Genomic DNA, 19,239 nt, shown 5'->3' with positions numbered 1-19,239 from the left:
TTTATCAAACATTTACTCGGTAAGTGTTTGTCGGTAAAATTTAACACTATTATTTATTTACCGGCTAAGTTTTAGTTCACCAAAACGACATCGTATACAACAATTTACCCGGTAAGCACTTACCATGGTAAGAGTCGTCGCCCTCACTTACCGGGTAAAACTTTTGGTCCTTGTTTCGCTCTTACCGGGTAAGATTATTGGTCTTTACCATATTCATGCAGTGAGGTAATGTTACTTGGTAAGCGCTTACCCGGGTAAGCGTTTGGTAAACGGCCCCTAAGACACTGTTTAACAAACGTTTGTTCGATAAGCATTTACCAAACCACATTAAGATGAGTTTTACTGGGTAAGTGATAGTGTTAAATTTTATGGTAATCACTTACCCGGTAAGTGTTTGGTTAACAGCCGTTAAGTTTCATTATTGGTCTTTTTAGTCGAATTGGATGACAATTGATGGTTTTTTTAACCGAATAAAAGAACTTGAACAGATTCAGACTTTGGAGAGCATTTAGACTACTGTCTACCAGTCTACTTTTCAGTTTTTCCAAATCATCGAATTTTTCTATTTCTTTAAATGTGTCGGACTAGAAATCCTAACTAGACTCTTTTAGACCCGAGCAAGTTGAACCAGTCTAAGTGCAACTTTAGCATATATCAACTATCACAAAAAGTTTTACCCAAAAAAAAAAAAAAAACTATCACAAAAAGTCCACAAAGAAAGTTCTAAATGAGAAGACTTATATTAAGTTTAATCGGGAATTGGTCTGGTTAGCATGGAGGAGATACTTTACGTGAATATTCTTATAAACTAGATAAGAATTATTATAAGTTTCTTCTTGAGTTGAATAAGACATAACTTTGATTATAAATGTAAAGTGGTACGTGTATGTTTAATCATAAATGAAGAAAGAGATGTTACCAAAAATAGAAAGGGATCGATTATAACTTGTAAGCATTTAACACAAGTCGGATAGGTAGATACCGATTGCAACCCCGTCATAAACTTTCTAGTTTCGTTACTGTATGAGACCATGTATGTTTTTTTATGCTCGTTGTTATGATGGGACATGGTTGTTTCATCCAGCAAATTATACATATAACGTATGTAGAAAGCATATCTATTCAATCCAACTTTTTCAATTAGCTAAGATGTCCTGATCAGTTAAGTAAAGCCTCTTGTTAGCATCTTGGTCAGCAACATCTACATTCTAAGAGGCTATAAGCACTTAATGCATATGTGGATGATTGCATAGAATGGACATTTAACTCAAGAAAATGTACGATAGTACTCATGAGTAGATGGGAGATGGACACATTTATGCATTGCTATTGCATATGATCAGCAGAAAGATAGGTTCCATTTACAGACAGACAAGTAAATAACTCACCTAGTAGCATTCATACCCAACAACATTAGCTACGAAAAACGAGCGTTGGATCGGGAGACAGTTGGTCGTATTTGATGATTACAAAAGAGAAACAGAAAACCCGAAGTCAACCTAATCGCCATTAAATATGTTTTTACACCTTTCACTGTATAATTTACATTTTTATAGATCTGATTAATCACATCACTTACAGTTTCACAAATTCATAAACGTTACAGACTCACGGTTAAAATGAAGTTGTAAAATTAACTTTCTAAGTTCTATTTTGAATATTTAATCAAAAACCTATTTTTATAATAATAGTCTATATGATTTTTCTACTTCTAAAATGAATTTTTATAACATCATCATTTGATTAGATAATATACATAGAACATATATCTATATATATAATTCTATATATGACATACAAATTTGCCGTCTTATATCACGCTTTAAAAACCGTCGCGTCTTTGCCGTGGCATGTACAGCTTGAGGCTTGACCTCGCCGCCACGCCACGCCTCACGTCTTTTTGAACTTTGATTTGAACCAAACAAAACTCCCCTTTAAAGAAAATTAACTATTATGATAAAAGTATGTCAAGAAGCATTAGAATGTAGTTAGTTGCATCATTTCTTCTTTCTAGTGTTTTATTTATGGTAGAGTGCAGAAGATTCATAAAACTTGGTTGCTAATTTTTAATATTAGCCTCAGATACATTTCTATTGTAAACCACACTGCATATTTATTAGAAATTGAACAACTTACAAGTTGGGAAAGATAAATGCAATTTCCAAAAATAGGAACTGAAATAACCTGAATCATGTTGATATTTAGATTTCCTGTATTCAAGGCTGAAGAACTAAAGATAGCACATCCAAATTCAGCCTCTCTCTACATAGAACCTGCAAATGGCTGAAAACTAAATACAAGAAACCTGTGAAGTAGTAGACAGGAACCAAAACCTATGGGAGAATATCAAGAAATATCAGAAAGATGTTAGTCAAAAAGAAGGAAGCCCTGCGATTAATCGGAATTTTTCGTAAGACACCCAAAACACAAATTGCCAAGGACCCAGCCTTGCCCATGTAGGAAAGAACCCTTTCCACAATGCTCTTAATCCTTCAAATCTAACCGTCTTCACAAGACAGTCATAGGAGCTCTTATACTTCAACTTACCTTCTTCATTCATCATTCTTGTTTTCACGACGTCTGCAGGGCAGCTTATAATGGTAGCTGAAAGGCCCGACATCATAGAGGCCAAAGTGTGGGCAAAAATGTTATCACTAGCAATCTGTTTCTGAATAACAAATCGTTTTGCATGATCATAACAAGCTAATTCTCCCATGTTTACTAGAAAGGCTCTTTGAACATTCGGAAAAACGCCTCTCCAAAGTCCTTTAAAGCCTTCACTGCCAATAATCTTGTGTAGAGCATTAACTGGGCCTGTGTACCTTGGCTGGAGACCTTGGCTAACCATACGGCCATCTGCTTGCATCCTAACTTTAACCAGATCAGCAGGGCTAGCCACAACCTGCATTATTAGGGTGAAGAACAGAGTGCCATACTTTCTTAAGCATGAATGTTGGTGATTTGAATTTGAAACCAATGGTGTCTATTGCTTATTTCAGGTTACAATTGCCAAGAGCTCACAACTAGTGTTTTTTCTCCTTTTTCTATGCAAGCAAGAAAACTCCTTCCTAGGAACACAGGCCAAAGTGTTGGGGGATGTTTGGTTGACTTTTCATCGAGTCATGTATGGATAAAACTGAAATTAATCTGTCTGTATGGATTCGAAACATTTTTGTTTGGGAGGGTTTTTCATACATTGGAGAAACGTGCTTTTTATTGGGAGGGGCATGTTTAATAAAAAAAAACTTTGGCTTTCTGTATAAAGCTCCTCTCTAGAAGCTTTACTGAATAAGTCACTTTCTATATCATTAAGTCACTACCAAAATGTCATGTTTAGCTGAACAAATAAGTTGTGTCGCATTAAGCTCATTAAGCTACCAACGAACAGGCCCTTAGTTGAGGGTCAAGGCAACCTTTCTACTCTTTCTTGGTGCCCTGTATGTCAACATGGTATTCCTCTCTATCCCTCTCGGAGATAACCGAGTCACTGTTTGGGCATCTCCATTTAGTTGCTTGATCATTAGCAAATACAACACAAAATTCCAAGCCAATTAGTTAACTGAGCCACTGTTTTGGTCTCTATTTACCGAGCCACTGTCTGGGCATCTCTTTATGCAGTCAGTTTTAATCAGACAACAACTTTGAGATCCTTTATGTAACAAAGAACCAAATAGACATGCCACTCCTAAATTTTTGCATCAAAAGAAAGCCAGATTTATAATGAAAGACAGAAACTCTCATACACAGTAGGTCTATTTGTACATAACAAGTCAGCATGAAACAATACATGCAGCATTTTATAAGATTAGGGAAAGAGCATGTTTCATGTTCCCTGATTCCCTCTCATATTTAAATAACACATGATTTGAACCTTTTACTTTCTAGAAAAAAGGGGTAAGAAATTTCCTCAATATTGGGATCTTTGTGTTATAATTGGTAAGGTCAAGCCTGGGGAGATTCCAGGACTGCCACGGTGTTATCTTCAACATATATAACGAGGAAAAACATAATAGACACTTATCTCTTTATCCTCCTAGTGAAGAATTTTATAGAGTATAAAAAGGAAAAGTTATGATCCTCTTTGTCAGGAGCCTGTTCTAGAGCTAGGTGGTCAACCATATGTCCTTTGTGAACTCTTATAATTGATTATTACATTTATCCTACTAAACTTTGTAAGATCTTTGTGTACTTCTTTTGTAATCTATCTTCATTTAGTTCAAAAATTATCTTCATTATTACATTTATCCTTCTTGAGGTACCTGAAAATTCTGTATGAAAGGACCCCTGTGATTATGAGCCATGAACATCCAAAAAAGGATTTCTTTCGTTACTGGACTTCTACTCTCATGAATTATATTCGGGAGCTCCTTGAAGCTGAAGCCGAGAAGAAGTCCAAAAGCATCATGCGGAGGTTGATGGGGTGTTTCTGTGAGAATCATGTTAGCTACTTAGCTGGAGCTAATTGATTTCTACAGCTGCGAATCCTGATCTCTTTATCAGCATAGCAATTGCAAATGACCTCTATGGAGGACCAACATGTCCCCACTTTTTTATGGATGCATCAATCAAGGATGAAGCACCCGTTCTTGCTGCTAAAGATTTAGGGCATCTGTGCTTCGAAATGATTCTCTAAGAATATCGCCTTTGTTCCAAATAATGTTTGTATTGGACCTATTGGTGATTCCGATCATATTAGATGTATCCTGCTTACTCGTCATAACATGGTTGGGAAGTCTTACTCTTCTATGCCAAGTTGGTGTAAAAGTCATTTTGGCCCAGATGGGAGTAGAAAGTGTTGGACACTTAAGATGTCTCCAGTTGATCGTGTCTATACTTTGATGGTGCAAAGGAACATATGATGGCAGGCCAGAGTACAGTTCTAACTGAGCTTCTGAAAAATAACCCATGGTTCATTGGTGGAATTAGACGAATTTGGACAAGCGACAACAACGTAAGATGGACATCCAATAGTTGTTTCTGTTCTTGAACACCCTGGCAATAAGATCTAGTGTCAAGGGATTGATGAAATGAGTTGGAATCATTTTTTCTCACCTTGAGGACAAGGTGGAAGTTTGGGGGCGGGTATTGTTATACCCCTAATAATAGTTGTGCGATGCATAAGTAGTACAAGGGCATTCTAGAAGGTCCAAAAAGCGGTGGTAAAAATTGTTAGTTTGGCTGGGAGTTTCTGTTTTAGAATACATTAGCAATTAGTATATATAAGGGGAGGACGAGGAGTGTCAGAAGGGTATTTTATTTTGTAAACACATATTGGGCATGAGCCTGTGAGAGAGTCTCACAAATAGTAACCAAAAGTCAGATCGATACTGTTGTAATCATTCCTAAAATAGTGTAATCTTTCAAATTCTAGCAGAATTATGGTTCTGAATCACCAGTGTTCATCAATTAACTGAATTTACTTGCTCAAACTACCCATCCCCACCTGGTTGGTATTTTCCATTATCCTTACTCCATACACTTTAGGGAATGGCTAATAAAAGGAGAGGTAAAAAAGAAAGAATAAAAGCAATGAGGACCATAAGTGAATAACAATAAACGCTAAGTGAGACGAATCCATTTTGCATTAAAATCAATGTGCTTCTGAAGGAGGCCCTAAAGTAAGAAAGCAAGAGAAACAATGAGATTAAACAAATGCATTCAACTCAAAAGAAGAAGTCCAGCTTTAGACACCATTTGCAGAAGTTTGGATGGCAAAACTCAGATCCCTCTATAAATAGGAGAGTACTCATGTGTGATGTGACTGTCACATGTGTCATGCAAAGGCCCAGGGGTCATATGAACTCTTATAGACTACTTCCCAACATTCGCAAGTCCATCTTGAACAAGGGTAAGCGAGTGAGTGATCAATTTCTTGTGATGATAAGGAAGACCTTCACAACAGAACAAACAGTGTTTCATGTGATGAAAAGGGAAGGCTACCGATGAGAAAGGTACACAAGGAAGATTAGAGAAACAAAGTAATCTTTGACTCGCTGCACCTTCGTTATCACCTTTAGTCAGTATTAACTCCTATCATACATTGCCTCTAAGAGAACGCTTTTCCTTAGTTCCTTATTGTAGAACAAACACTCTTTCCATGAAGGTCTTTCTCATGTTACTGCTATCAAATACACTTTTTCAACTCTACGACTTTATAAGCATCCTCTAATTAGTAATTACATTCTTAGATGATAGGATTTTCCATCTACTGTATATTACTGAAAGGAATTAGCATGTTTTCTCGTCCCAATTACTTAATTCATGTATATTAATCTCCGTGAAATACAGACCAAATTATGCATATGTAACTATAAGAACAATATAATCAATTCCCTAAAAGTAAAAATAGGGTTTATAGTACCTGAGCAATAACGCCGGAAATCCCTCCAATGAGCGCCTTACTTGGCAGAGAAAGAGACAGATTACCATCAGTGAGGAAAGCGTGACGCAATTGCTCGTAACCAACGGTCCGAATCGGTGTGTAGAAGAGGTGTCTAATAACGGCAGGCGACAAGCCCTTGTACAGTCCTACTAGGCCTTCTTTGCGAACGATGTCGGCGGCGACCTGAAATGCTGAGATTGGGCGAGTTGTTGAATGGGATATGCTCTGTAACTGAAGCCTCGTCTTGGTTATATCTATTGGGAAGGTGGTGGTTTCCGCCACCATTGCAGACAGCGACGCCAGTGCGATCTTGTTCGTCGCCTCGGATCTCGGCTGGGTTTGTTGCCGAGCCATGGAGATCGAAGAGAACCCGATCAATTACTCTTTGCAGCCAGTTACGAACCCATTCCTCTGATTTCATGGATTACTCGCTTCATCCCATGTTATTAACCCTTTTATCCATTATTTTTTTTTTTTTTTATACATAACAAATTTTAAAGTACATTACAGATTTGGTCCATGTGGTATGTGAATTTATATGATTTAGTCCTTAGATTTTATTTGTTACATAAAATAGCTTTGTGGTATGCACTTTCTGTTGGATTTGATCCCTGGACCAAACGTCCATCCATTTTCTCCGTTAACTTTAAGAGCATTTATGTCTTTTTTTTAACATTTTATTTTTTAAGCACCAATAAATAACACCATGTGGCATGAAATTGAAAAAACAAACACCCTCTCCCTCTCTCCCTTTCACCTTCCGTCAATGTGAACCTACTCCATCTTAAACAAATATTTTGCATGTCAATAATTCCTTGTGGCCTTTCTAGATAATTTTGTTGTTTCTGTACTCCTCCTGCACCCTACTACTCCAATGAACCTCCTCCTTTTTTCAAACAAACCCACTACGGAAAAGGAATTCATTGTGTGTGTTCCTAGAGGTACTTATGACTAAGAAAGAAAGCCATGGGAGGGGAGAGATACGCACGAAGACACACAAAAAAAGAAGAACAAGGCTTGGGGTGTGTGTGTGTGTTATGATGATAATTGTTGTGTGTGCGTGTATGTTACAGTTACTTGCCCCCCACAATGTATGTCGTGTGTTGTTGGGAAAGATGAATAGTATATTGAGTAAGGGCAGAGTAAAGTGGAGTAGGTTTGGGTTAACCGAAGTACATATTGTAGGTGGGGTCGCCAGAGGTACTCAGAAGGTGAGGGTCGTCGGAGTAGCCAAGTTGGTTTAGGGTCATCATCAAAGAGGCATGGGGTATTAGGGAGGGGTTGTTCTTGAAAACTAACAAAAGAGGCCCCTATATAATTTGGTTATTTGGTCCTTCAACTTTCAATGTATACATTTTGGTCCCTAATTCAAAACTGTTAATTCAAAAAAAAAGTTAAGAAAAGAAAAATAACAAAAAAAACCATTTTACCCTCAATTTAAATATAATAAATGAAGTCTGAGAAACAAATCCATAAAAATTTGCATATGACAGAATAAATCCGTAATTTACTCAAAATTTTGTTATTTTGCAAGCTTATTTTAAATTTAGTTTATCTATGAAAACTAGTTTTAATAAGCATTTGACGATTGTTTGGTAAAAATCTGTGATCAAATCTTTTTTTAAATGATTCTTCAAAGATATTAAGGGGCTATTTGGAATTATTTATAAAAATAATTTATTGACTTATTCTGTTGTGTTACTGGTAATAAGCATTTTTGATTGTTTGGATAAATAACTTATACTGGTGTCAAACTGATAATAAGAAATTTTAAAAGATTTTAAATCATTCTAACTTATAATAGAATGATAAACATTTTTGTAAAAAAACATAATTTATTTCAAATAACCAATCTGAAACCTTCTAACATTACCACTCAAATTTCTATTGACCGGTACCCGGATCCGACTCAGGAAGCATAAACTGCATAGTCTATAATCTATACCGACATCCCATATTGCCTATAAACACAAAGTACTGTTTCAATAGCAAACATGGCGGCAAATTCACAGTCATAACTCATAAACTCTATTCTTTCCTCCAAGACTTCGACCTAGTGTTCTTGAAATTCAAATTTGCAGCCCTGTTTCTTTGCTGCTGTTGATTTTTGAATTAGGGTTTGTTTATCGGTTAAATAGATCTAATTGTATTGAACCCGCCGCAAAATGACAGCAGACGCATTATCTTCGGTTTGTTATTTGGGAGTTTTAGACTCTCTCTCCGAAGCTTCAATTGCTGAGATCTTGGAGAGCTGGAACAGCTTATGTTTGGTAACAGAAGTGATCGTCATAGGTGATGATGCTGACTTATCGTCATCTTATTCGAAGTTCCAATCGTATGTCTCCCGTCTATGCAAGCATGGTCTTCGATCTTTAGTGGAAGAACACTTCCTAATATCCCTCTAGGTATAAGTTGCTTTTGGAGTATCTTTCAACACTATGTTGTTTTTTATTTGATTCAAACTTACAACCCTAATTTTGTATATTATATATATTTGGTGATATAATTTTGTTTTCGTAAACAAGAATGTTGATCCTGCAATTTTGATTGCTACCTGGATACTGACTAAATAGTATGAAGTGTCATTTTAATTTATCCATCCTGAACTTAGTTATTGATTGGCAAAATTATTTTAAAATATAGGTGCATCTCACATAAACTAGGTTGTTTGTTGGCTGAATTGCACTTGGAAACCACCGCATTGGTGATCAGACTGTTGTCTGTAAGTTATGTTTTGGAGTAACTGATATATCTACAGTTCTCAGAATCTGTATGCAACTACTATTATGAAAACCATCAATGAGATTAAAATGTGGAGATCTTATCGTTGGAGATGTGCTCTTTTTGTTGCCAATATATAGACAGGTAAAACTGTTTCTCAGAAGTTTAAAGAAACATGATGAAACAGAAATACACAAAGGTTGAGGTTAATACTGTTAAATAGGTAAACCAATGGGGTTACAATCACTACACCATCAAGACATTTTGTAAACTATCAAACACATCAATACATCATCTCCTTGCAGTCCATATAATACTAGCCACGAACCAGATGAAGTAGGTGATTTCCCTGGAGCCTGGAGGAATTTGACCTATACTTGATGATTTCATAAAATGTTTCCAAGCCATGAAAGTTCTATCTTTCATGTCAATGTGAGGATTTGTGGTAGCTACGCTAGGAAGCTTTGAATTCTGTTGTAACTGACAGGATTCAGTTTTCTTCTTTGTGCTCCTATATAGCCTCACAGAAAGGCCCCCTCATTGGAAGCTTTCAACAAGACCTGAGTTTTTTAGGCTTTCTTGATGATAGTTAAAGCATGGGACCTTACATTCTTTAATGTTAGATTTCCTGAATTGACCCTGGAATAAGATCCTACACTGTACATTTTTCCATCCATAGGATGTGAGGGGTGCTTTTTGGTACAGGACAGACCTTGCAACAAGGGCATTATAGGTCATGTCCTTTCTCTACCGTTCCCATCCCTCAAGTACTGAACTATAGGTATAGCAGAGGAGAAACCTTGCATTTTGGTTGCCAACAGCGAGCGATTTCTCTCCTACTCTTTCTCTGGAATGTCAAGATGCATCTCAATGACATGCCCATTATCCACCTTGTTAACAGTGACATTGCTGCCCACAGCAGTGAGCTATTTCTTTGCATATCTCGCTTATCAAACTTCTATCATGTATGGTGTAGCAAGGAATCTAAAATGAGGTGTAGCAAAATATGTATTTCTGTATGTTATATTCGTTGAGGTTTCGTTGCTTCTTCTTTTTAATGTCTAAATGTAGTTGTTGGTTCTATTGTTGACATGTGTATTGCATGTTACTCTTTGATCTGAATCAGCAACATTGTTTCACGTGAACAGGACATGTTAGAGAAACATGTTTCAACGAAGCTTTGGAAGAATTTTGATGCTTATAGCATGTTGACACTTCTACTCACCATGTAATTTGCTGCTTGCTAAATCATATCTGATATGCATTTGGCATTGCCCCACAGCTCAACTGTTATTGCTCAAAAAATTCCTTTGGGATTGGATATGTGCATTAATACTTCATATGAACAACACATTTTTAGAGCTTTTTCATTTGAAGTCCATATAACCATAAATTTTGTTAATTACTTGGTCTATAAATCAAGATTGGTGAGATACATGAAACTTTGAGCAGTTTGCTGATGTACATGAACCTGTTCCTCTGGAAATTTGAAGAAAATGTAACTTACATCTTCCTCTGTCCAACATTTGGTGTGAAAGTTCTCTCATTAGTCTATAACTTTTTCTCGTGAAGCATAAATAGTTTCTTTTTAGGTCTTCTATACTCCCCTTAGTGAGGAAGAATAAAGATGCTCTTAAAATTGTGTTGGAAAAAGTTCATTTGCTGCAAGGTGCTGATTATTTATACAAGTTAGCCTTTCCGTCTTATCTTTATTTTTCAAAGTAACAGCTTTGAGCATTGTGTTAGGAAGTGTTGAGGTGTGGTCTATCTAAATCACCTAAGTTTCTGCATTATATACCTACATAAATGCATACATACATACATATATACCCTCACTTGCACATATGTGTGCCTATTATAGTAGTTGTTTTTTGATTCTGAGTTTGGTGGATCTTCAAACAGATGGAAGAGGATGAGGTTGAATTACTACTGTGTAAAGCTTTGGAAGAAATATCACTGGAGAAACAATACCAAGAAAAGTATTTATTGATGTTGGTCAAGTCTTTACAGCTATGCCAAGAGAGCACATCAATGGAAGGACACTCCTCAGATGTGAAAAAGTTCTTATTTTCTAAATATCAGTTAATTGTCTATTCTGTTCTTATGACCACTTTGCCACGACAATTTCCAGGTATTTGTTTCTGGAGATGTTAATTAGGCACACTGCTTGCTCTCATTGACTTGACTGTTACCTCGAATTTATGAACACAAACATTAGTCTTAATCTGGCATTTTCTGTCTTTCAAGTTATACATTTTTTCGGCAAGATTAATAACTGAAGGTCAGTATAATTGAAGTGACACTTGTATATTGAGTTAGCACTTGCTTTCAGGTAAGCTTTTGTAATCCTCACTAACTTGTTCTCCAAATTTCTTCTGGTCATAGCTTCCATCAATATCCATGTTTCCAAATCGAGTGGGGTGTTTACCTTTTTCATATGATTCTATGCCATTCTTATCTTGTGATTCGTTATCTTCACAATTTCCAGCCCTGATTGTACTCAATTCTCCCAATCTTCCTTTTTCATATGATTCTATGCCATTCTTATCTTGTGATTCGTTATCTTCACAATTTCCAGCCCTGATTGTACTCAATTCTCCCAATCTTCCTTTGAAGTACCAACGTGGTACCTCTACAAACATGTTAATAGGCAAATGTTCAGAATCCTAACATAACTTTGCATAGCAAAGGTCAACTTAAAGATAATATATGTATAGACCTTTGATGCATGCATTTATCCTGAATATTGCTCAAATATGATTTAGCAGTCAAGGCTAAGTCTACATCAGTAAAACACACATCATAGGTAGATAATACTGGGATTAAAGTTCTTTTAGCAATATTAGTTGTAAACAAGTTGATACTATATCTAAATGCAAAAGAACTATATATGCATGTTCATGAAAGAGTAACAAAGGTTTTCGTTAGTTTAGTGTTCTCAGATCTTGCTTTTCAATATATTTGCATTGCTAATTTCCCATATAACTTTGAGTTGTGTTCAATATAAAGCCTTGATGTAGCATCACCACCATCTGCTGAAATCGTCACATAATAAAAATTACGCCGAATTCATTATTCTATTTCTATCATCTGAGTAGTGATAATAGATGAGTCATGAAAATACCAAAAGAACAGGCCTGATTATTTGTCTTGCCGAGTGACCCATGACAGATTTAGCCAGAGGATGAGGATGCTAAGTTTATAGAACCTTGGTGCACTCATACTAAGTCTGAACAAAACTGAGGAACATTGGAATGGTTGTTCATAATCTCAGAAGTCTTGGATTTACTTCCATGGTTGAAGATGCCTATGCTTCTGCAATATTTTTGCTTTTGAAGGTGCACTCTTGCTCCATGCAACGGCCATCCAGCTTATGTGATATACTTATTATGTACTGTAGTTGAATTTGTTTTATATTGCAAGAGTTTTTTATAACTTGATGTAAAGGTAGATTTGTTTGTATTGGTGAGTACATCTTGCTGTCAAGTGGCTGAGCCTTTGGATATGTTTAACTGTACACTTGTCGTCGTCTTTTTTTGTATCACATATATGTATGTTCCTTATAATTCTGCAGGCGAAGATGTAACGGTCCTGATGAAGTTATTTATTCATGGGCGTACACGGTATCAACCTAAGGCGGCTTTTTTGGTCGATTTCGTACATATCTTAATATCTTTGCATGTTGTACATTTAATGCTCTTAAAGCAGCAGGTTGGTCAAATAACCATCAAATCAACTTTGGTAGAAATTATTAATAGCCTACAGCCTTAAACTTATGAGGAACTCATTATCTGATTTTCTATTCATGTGAGACAGGTTGTTACAGTTTACATCTTATCTGTTCATGTGGGAGAGGTTGTTACAGTCTACATCTTATCTATTCATGTGGTATTGTTACAGTTTACATATTATCTTCTTATATGAGATAGATTGTTACAGTCTACATCTTATCTATTTATGTGAGACAGGTTGTTACAGTCTACATCTTTAACTTTGATTTAAAATTAAAATCATGTTATATTTTATTATTTATGAAACTCGGGTTGCTAAATGTTCCTGCACCAATTAAAATGTGTATTTTTTTAAATTTAATTTTAAATTGTTATGAAAAAAGTAAGGGTTGAAATTCAAATGTGAGGTGAAGCCAAAGGTTGTTACATTGTTTGAATAAGATACCCATTCTTGTATGCTTTTGGAGTAATGTCTTTACCAACGGATTAGGAAACAAGAAGTCAAAAATCATGATTAATGACTTATAAATTGAAATTAATTATTTTATAATAAGTATTTTATACAGAATTAAGTCAAATTATGCATTGAGAATGTAAAAAATAACCCTTGATTTTGACGTTTGTGAAGAGAAAATTAGATAAATGTACATTTAACAAATATAAGAGTATTTGGGATAAGGGTTTTTCGTGAGACCTGTAAGATCAATTCTCAACCATTGGATTAGATCTATAATCTGAACATTCATAATCATAAAATTACCACGAGAMTTCTCAATAATCACAAAATTATCACCATGCAACTTTAGACTATTGGATTATTAACTTATAAATTTGATCAATGAACATAAATTAGTCTTACGGGTCTTACAAAAAACTCTTGATCTCACGTGAACTCAACCCTGTATAAGAGTGAATTTATCTTAACCCATGTATAAATTACAATTTCTCTTTTTAACAAAAAAAAATTTTGGTCTCTTTTCTATCTCACCAATCAACTTATTACTTTGATAGATGTCATCATTCAAAAGCTCCTGAATGGAAATAACTAGACCGTTAGATTTATAGAAGGCATTTTCAAATGAATATTAATAACGATCACAGGAGGAATCTTGATCGGGATTAACTAATATGACCGTTACTTCCCCTTCATTTCAAATTTTCACAAACACCCAAAGTTGCCAAACGAGAGAGAGAGAGAGAGAGAGAGAGAGAGAGAGATTTGAACCGCCATTGAAGATGAAAGAAGCAGAGCAACAATCAAACACAGAAGAAGACGAGAAGATGCAACATCTCAGATTGAAAGCCAATGAGTTTCTCCTTAGAGAAGAATGGGAACAATCAATTCAAACCTATTCCCACTTCATCTCTCTCTGCCAAACCCGCATTTCAAATCCCCAAATACGACCCGACCCCAAGCTCCAAAAATCCCTCTGTTTAGCCTTCTCCAACAGAGCCGAAGCAAGGTCAAAAACCCGTGATTTCGATCGAGCTCTCCAAGATTGTGATGAAGCATTGCAGATTGAAAACACCCATTTCAAAACCCTCATGTGTAAAGGTAAGATCTTGCTCGGTCTTGATCGATACGGTATGGCTTTAAACTGTTTCAAGATTGCAGATCTTGGTCATCCCAGTAATGCAGACTCTGAAACCCTAAATGGGTATTTGGAAAAATGCAAAAAGCTGGAGTTTTTATCAAGATCTGGAGGTTTTGATTTCTCTAATTGGATTTCGAATGGGTTTAAGGGGAAGTTTCCTGAGTTAGCAGAGTATATTGGTGCTGTAGAAATCAAGAAATCTGAGATTAGTGGCAGAGGTTTGGTTGCAACAAAGAACATTGATGCTGGTTCTTTGTTGTTGGTAACTAAAGCTATTGCAACCGAAAGAGGCATATTGCCCGAATCGAAGATGGAAAATGTGGGTGAAAATGCTCAAATGGTGATGTGGAAGAATTTTGTTGACAAAGTTGTTGAATCAACCTCAAATTGCAAAAGAACACATTGTTTGCTTTCAAAGTTGTCGGCTGGCGAAAATGAAGAAGCTCTCGAGGTTCCTGATATAAGTACTTTTAGGCCTGAATTAGAGCAAGATTATAGCTTTTCGAATGAAAAGATCGAAATGGGAGTTATGTTAAGCATATTGGATGTGAATTCACTTGTTGAAGAAACATTTTCAAGTAAATTTTCAGGTAAAAATGATGATCATCATGGTGTTGGGATATGGGTTTTAGCTTCTTTCATCAACCATTCTTGTAATCCTAATGTCAAAAGATTCCACATTGGTGATCATGTCGTTGTTCATGCTTCTAGGGATATAAAAGAAGGTGAAGAGATCACAATGGGCTATTTCGATGTGTTTTTTCCCTTGAAAAACCGCAAAGAAATGGCAAAGAATTGGGGGTTTGATTGCCATTGCAAGAGGTGCAAATTTGAGGATGTGATTTCGGTAAAACAAGAAATGGGGGAGATTGAAATGGGGTACGAAAGAGGGGTTGATGTTGGTTCTATGGTGTATAAGTTAGAGGAGAGTATGAGAAGGTGGATGGTAAGAGGTAGAATGAAGGGTTATTTGAGAGCTTCATTTTGGAAGGTTTATTCGGAACTTTTTGTTTCAGAGAAGTTGATGATGAAGTGGGGAAGGAAGGTTCCGACAATGGAGATAGTGGTGGAGAGCGTGGTTGAGGCCGTTGGCGGTGATGAGAGGGTTTTAAGGGTGGTTGTTGAAGGGATGAAGAGGAATGGTGGTGGTGGTGGTGGTGGTGGTGGTGGTGGTGGAGTGGTGGAGATGGAGAAGGCAATGAAGTTAGGAAGGGGAGTTTATGGGAAGGTAATGAAGAAGCAAGCCATGAGAAATCTACTCTCTTTGACCAAATTGGGGATGATCTAATGACAAATTTTAGGGTTTAGAGTAAATTCTCATTTGCACTTTTAGGTTCTAATTTGGGCAATTTTAGTTTTCTTGAAATTCTAATTTGTTTTCCATGTTTGATTCCAAATTATGTTGGAATACAAGAAAGAGAAAGAAATTAGAACCATTTTGCTTCTTATAAAAATTGTTATGTATGCAAAATTGGATTACATTACAAAAAGAATGTTAGCACCGAACAAACGACAACAAATTTGTAACTATGGATGAATTGTTAGGTCTTATAAAAGTAATTTTAAAGATCTTTTTACTGAATAGGTAAAAAAATGTAGATGATGTTACTTTTGTAACTATATGAATCTTTATCGGTTGTTTCAAGCTGTCGATAATTAAATGCAACTTTTCCGAAAAAAACTATTTCCGTTTTTCTTTTTTTACTTATAGCGGGCCGTTTACCGGATGCTTATTGGGTAAGTAAGCACTTATTGACAAGAGTCACCACCTTATTTACCTTTTCAGGTAACATTCTCGACCAACAAGATGGATTGTTGTAAGTGTCTCTCACCCTGTTAGAGTTTACTGGGTAAGATTCTTCTCCTTCACTTACCGGTAAGATTCTTGATCCTTGTTATGTCTCTTACCGAATAAGATTCTTGATCTTTGTTATGCCTTTTACCTCATAAGATTCTTCTTACTGGGTAAGATCTTGATCCTTGCTATACCTTTTACCGAGTAAGATTCTCGGTTGTTGTCATGCTTACCCGGTAAGGCAAATAACACCTAGTAAACATTTACCTGGTAAGCGTTTAGTAAACTGCTCCTTAGTTAACGTTGAATTTTGGTTCCCAAAAATTCTTTTTGTTATTTAACGGATCATATAAATAATATATCAATAGTTTTCTTGTCCCAAACTAAATATTTGTGATGAGAAAGGTACATAGTTTTCGAAATATGTAAGTACTATATTTTTTAATAGTAGAAAAATAGATTTTCTATCATCTTATAATTAAGGTTAGAATTGGAAAGTAGATACATACTTTTGAAAGCGGATACTTATTTTAAAGACAAACTAAAATAGAAATATAGACACTTATTTTGAGATGATAAAAGTATAAAAGAAGAAAAGAACAATGAGTTTGTATGTTTAATGAGCTCCACGTATGAAAAAAAATAAACAACTTTTCACTTATTTTGCCGGCATGTAGATATCGATAAACAAACAACTTTAAAAAAAAATCTTCATCCGAATTACGAGCGAAAAACTATGACCTTGCAACAGTTACACGTTTTTTACTTGATAAAACTCGATAACAACTTGATGGTTGCTTGACAGATATCTAAATTCTGTCAATATGTTGATCTAAAAAAATAAACAAATTAAAGAACCATCTTGATCCAAGTGAAAACTTATGACTTTGTGATAGTTTTACAATAGCAGCTCGATGGATCTCAAACAAACCACATTTATAACTTCAAAAAAAATATCTTGATTCAAGTTACTAATAAATAAAAGGTTAAGACCTCATAATGGTTACATAAGAAGAGAGCTTAATAACAATTATATAGTCGCTTAACTGTTCCCCAAGTTTTCTCGGCATGTAGAACTCGAGAAATATAAATCACTTCAAGAAAATTGCCTCGATCCAATATACAAGTGAAAAGTAGGACCTCACGATGGATATCAGTAGATAATAACAACTCTATGGTTGCTTGAATGATCTCCAAGTTTTTTTTTTTATTAACCTGGATATCATCCAACCCGCTATGCGAGGCGACTAATCTCAGGACGACCACTTGCTTTGCAGATAGCCCGGAGTCACAGCATTTGAACCTCCGTGACCACAAGGGATTTCAAATTATCTTGATCCAAGTTACAAGTGAAAAGTTATGGTCTTATGATCAATGTTTACACGATAATTCAAGTTATCGTGTAATCATCATATAATTGTTATTAGTTCATAACTTTTCACTTGTAACTTGAATCGAGATGTTTCTTTTTTCCACTTGCAACCCTTAAGTTGATATCAAGTTTTATTGAGTATATACCATGTAATCATCGTGAGATCATAAATTTACGATAAGTTGATATCAAGTTTTATTGAGTATATACCATGTAATCATCGTGAGATCATAAATTTTCACTCGTAAAATGGATTGAGATAATTTCTTTTACGTTATCTTTTTTTTATTTTCAAATTTACATGCTGGAAATTTTTGAATATCCATTGAGCAACCGTTTAAGTTGTTATCAAATATAATCGTGTAATTATCATAAGATGGTAATTTTCACTCGTAAGTCGTGACTTGGATCGAGATTATTTTTTTAAGTTTTTTATTTTGTTCGATCTAAATAATGAAAAAAAATCGGAAATCTTCAAGCAACCATGTATCAAATTCTATCAAACATTAACCATATAATCATCATTTAACCATCTAGAGGTCGTAATTTTGTATGATTCAAGACAACTAACAATGATAAAATTTGAACTTCAACCATAAGGGTGGTGTTTGATTGCTTTGAGCATTGGACTCTAAAGGTCAAAAGTGTCTTGAGATTACAAGTTTAAACCAATGAGGAATAAAAATCCACTTGTTGCCACGGAGGTTCAAATACGGTGACTCCGTCTAATCACAAAGCAGGTGGTAGCCATGAGATTGGTCGGCTCACATAGCGGGTTGGATATCCAAATTAATCAAAAGAAAAATCGAACTTATTTTTCATGGTGGGACTGGTTTTAAAGAAAAGAAGAGATAAGTAGACAGAAGAAAATACTAAGAATTAAAATGGGTTTTTTTTATAATTAAAATAAAATAAATATAAAAATCCAATAACTATTTATGTAAAAAAGTTACATTTGGAGATGTCAACATTAATTGGTGAAGGGATATGATGGTGGGGAATGAGGTATAGCTTTGATTGCTATTATGGAGTCTTGTGAAAATATCTATTTCCATTGGCCCTATGTGGAAATGAAAACAATGAAAACAACAAAAACAAAAACATCATTTTCATAAACTTTTATATTTTGTCGTTGTTGAGTATAAGATGAAATGGAACCTCAATTATTGAAGGCATTTGCATTGATGTTATAAGATAACAATTGAGTAGGTTCTTTGAACATAAACTTCCCTTTTTCTCATGTAATCCATTCTTTTTTCAGATGTTGATTGTAAATTAAATTAATTTTTTTTTATTAAAATCGTGAGTCTAGATGTGTAACAACTCACGTCTGGAATCCCCTAATATCCTTGCGTTAAAATCTTGACCATATGTAAAACGTATATGTAACAACTTGTAATTCAAAAACCCTCGTTTATGGCTAGTATAGATACAAATTTCAATAATAAAATGGTGTTTGAATGTTCATTTACAACCCCAATCAATTGAGACTTACTATATATGATGTGTGTTTCAAAAATACAAGGACCTAACCACAAGAGTGGTGTCCGACTGGTATAAACTTGAGCTCCAAAGATCAAAAGTGTCTGGAGGTCATAGGCTAGAATCCAATGAAGAATAAAAATCTCTTTGTGACCACGGAG

At 35.3% G+C, this 19,239-nt stretch overlaps 3 protein-coding genes across 5 annotated transcripts; 2 read left to right on the top strand and 1 right to left on the bottom strand.

Annotated features, from left to right (window-relative positions):
- Positions 1-2,260: 2,260 nt before the first annotated feature.
- Positions 2,261-6,753, bottom strand: LOC112525402 (mitochondrial uncoupling protein 3). The gene is made up of 2 exons (XM_025135521.1): positions 6,362-6,753; positions 2,261-2,902 (listed from the first exon to the last, which is right to left on the bottom strand). Exons 1-2 carry the CDS (start codon positions 6,734-6,736, stop codon positions 2,372-2,374), a joined length of 906 nt encoding a protein of 301 aa, XP_024991289.1. The 5' UTR covers positions 6,737-6,753; the 3' UTR covers positions 2,261-2,371.
- Positions 6,754-8,359: 1,606 nt separating this feature from the next.
- Positions 8,360-13,034, top strand: LOC112524106. Of its 3 annotated transcripts, none has more exons than XR_003070358.1 (5): positions 8,360-8,787; positions 11,006-11,234; positions 12,275-12,441; positions 12,678-12,814; positions 12,920-13,034. XR_003070358.1 is itself a non-coding variant. In XM_025133758.1 (5 exons), exons 3-5 carry the CDS (start codon positions 11,006-11,008, stop codon positions 13,025-13,027), a joined length of 474 nt encoding a protein of 157 aa, XP_024989526.1. In that variant the 5' UTR covers positions 8,360-8,787; positions 10,252-10,331; the 3' UTR covers positions 13,028-13,034. The 3 variants fall into 3 exon arrangements, 2 of the variants coding, with proteins under 2 accessions (XP_024989526.1, XP_024989525.1); XM_025133758.1 differs by lacking the exon at positions 12,275-12,441 and adding an exon at positions 10,252-10,331; XM_025133757.1 differs by lacking the exon at positions 12,275-12,441.
- A 1,036-nt stretch (positions 13,035-14,070) lies between these two features.
- LOC112524170 lies at positions 14,071-15,740 on the top strand. Its single transcript, XM_025133862.1, has one exon. The coding sequence runs from the start codon at positions 14,071-14,073 to the stop codon at positions 15,715-15,717; it is 1,647 nt and encodes a 548-aa protein (XP_024989630.1). The 3' UTR covers positions 15,718-15,740.
- Positions 15,741-19,239: the final 3,499 nt, after the last annotated feature.

The sequence above is a fragment of the Cynara cardunculus genome (assembly GCF_001531365.2).
Source record: "Cynara cardunculus var. scolymus isolate 2C chromosome LG 13, CcrdV1, whole genome shotgun sequence".
In the NCBI taxonomy this organism is placed as follows: Eukaryota; Viridiplantae; Streptophyta; class Magnoliopsida; order Asterales; family Asteraceae; genus Cynara; species Cynara cardunculus.
Note: the sequence above shows the minus strand (reverse complement) of the source record. Positions and strands in the feature narration are given on the sequence as shown.

Bases quoted from the DNA above. Each gene is read 5' to 3' on its own strand.
- LOC112525402 (XM_025135521.1), bottom strand. From the start codon at position 6,736: ATGGCTCGGCAACAAACCCAGCCGAGATCCGAGGCGACGAACAAGATC. The intron at 2,903-6,361 runs GTACTATAAACC...CTAATAATGCAG, and splicing joins TTTCCGGCGTTATTGCTCAG to GTTGTGGCTAGCCCTGCTGA.
- LOC112524106 (XM_025133757.1), top strand. From the start codon at position 11,006: ATGGAAGAGGATGAGGTTGAATTACTACTGTGTAAAGCTTTGGAAGAA. The intron at 11,235-12,677 runs GTATTTGTTTCT...ATAATTCTGCAG, and splicing joins TTTGCCACGACAATTTCCAG to GCGAAGATGTAACGGTCCTG. The intron at 12,815-12,919 runs GTTGGTCAAATA...CATGTGAGACAG, and splicing joins TAATGCTCTTAAAGCAGCAG to GTTGTTACAGTTTACATCTT.
- LOC112524170 (XM_025133862.1), top strand. From the start codon at position 14,071: ATGAAAGAAGCAGAGCAACAATCAAACACAGAAGAAGACGAGAAGATG.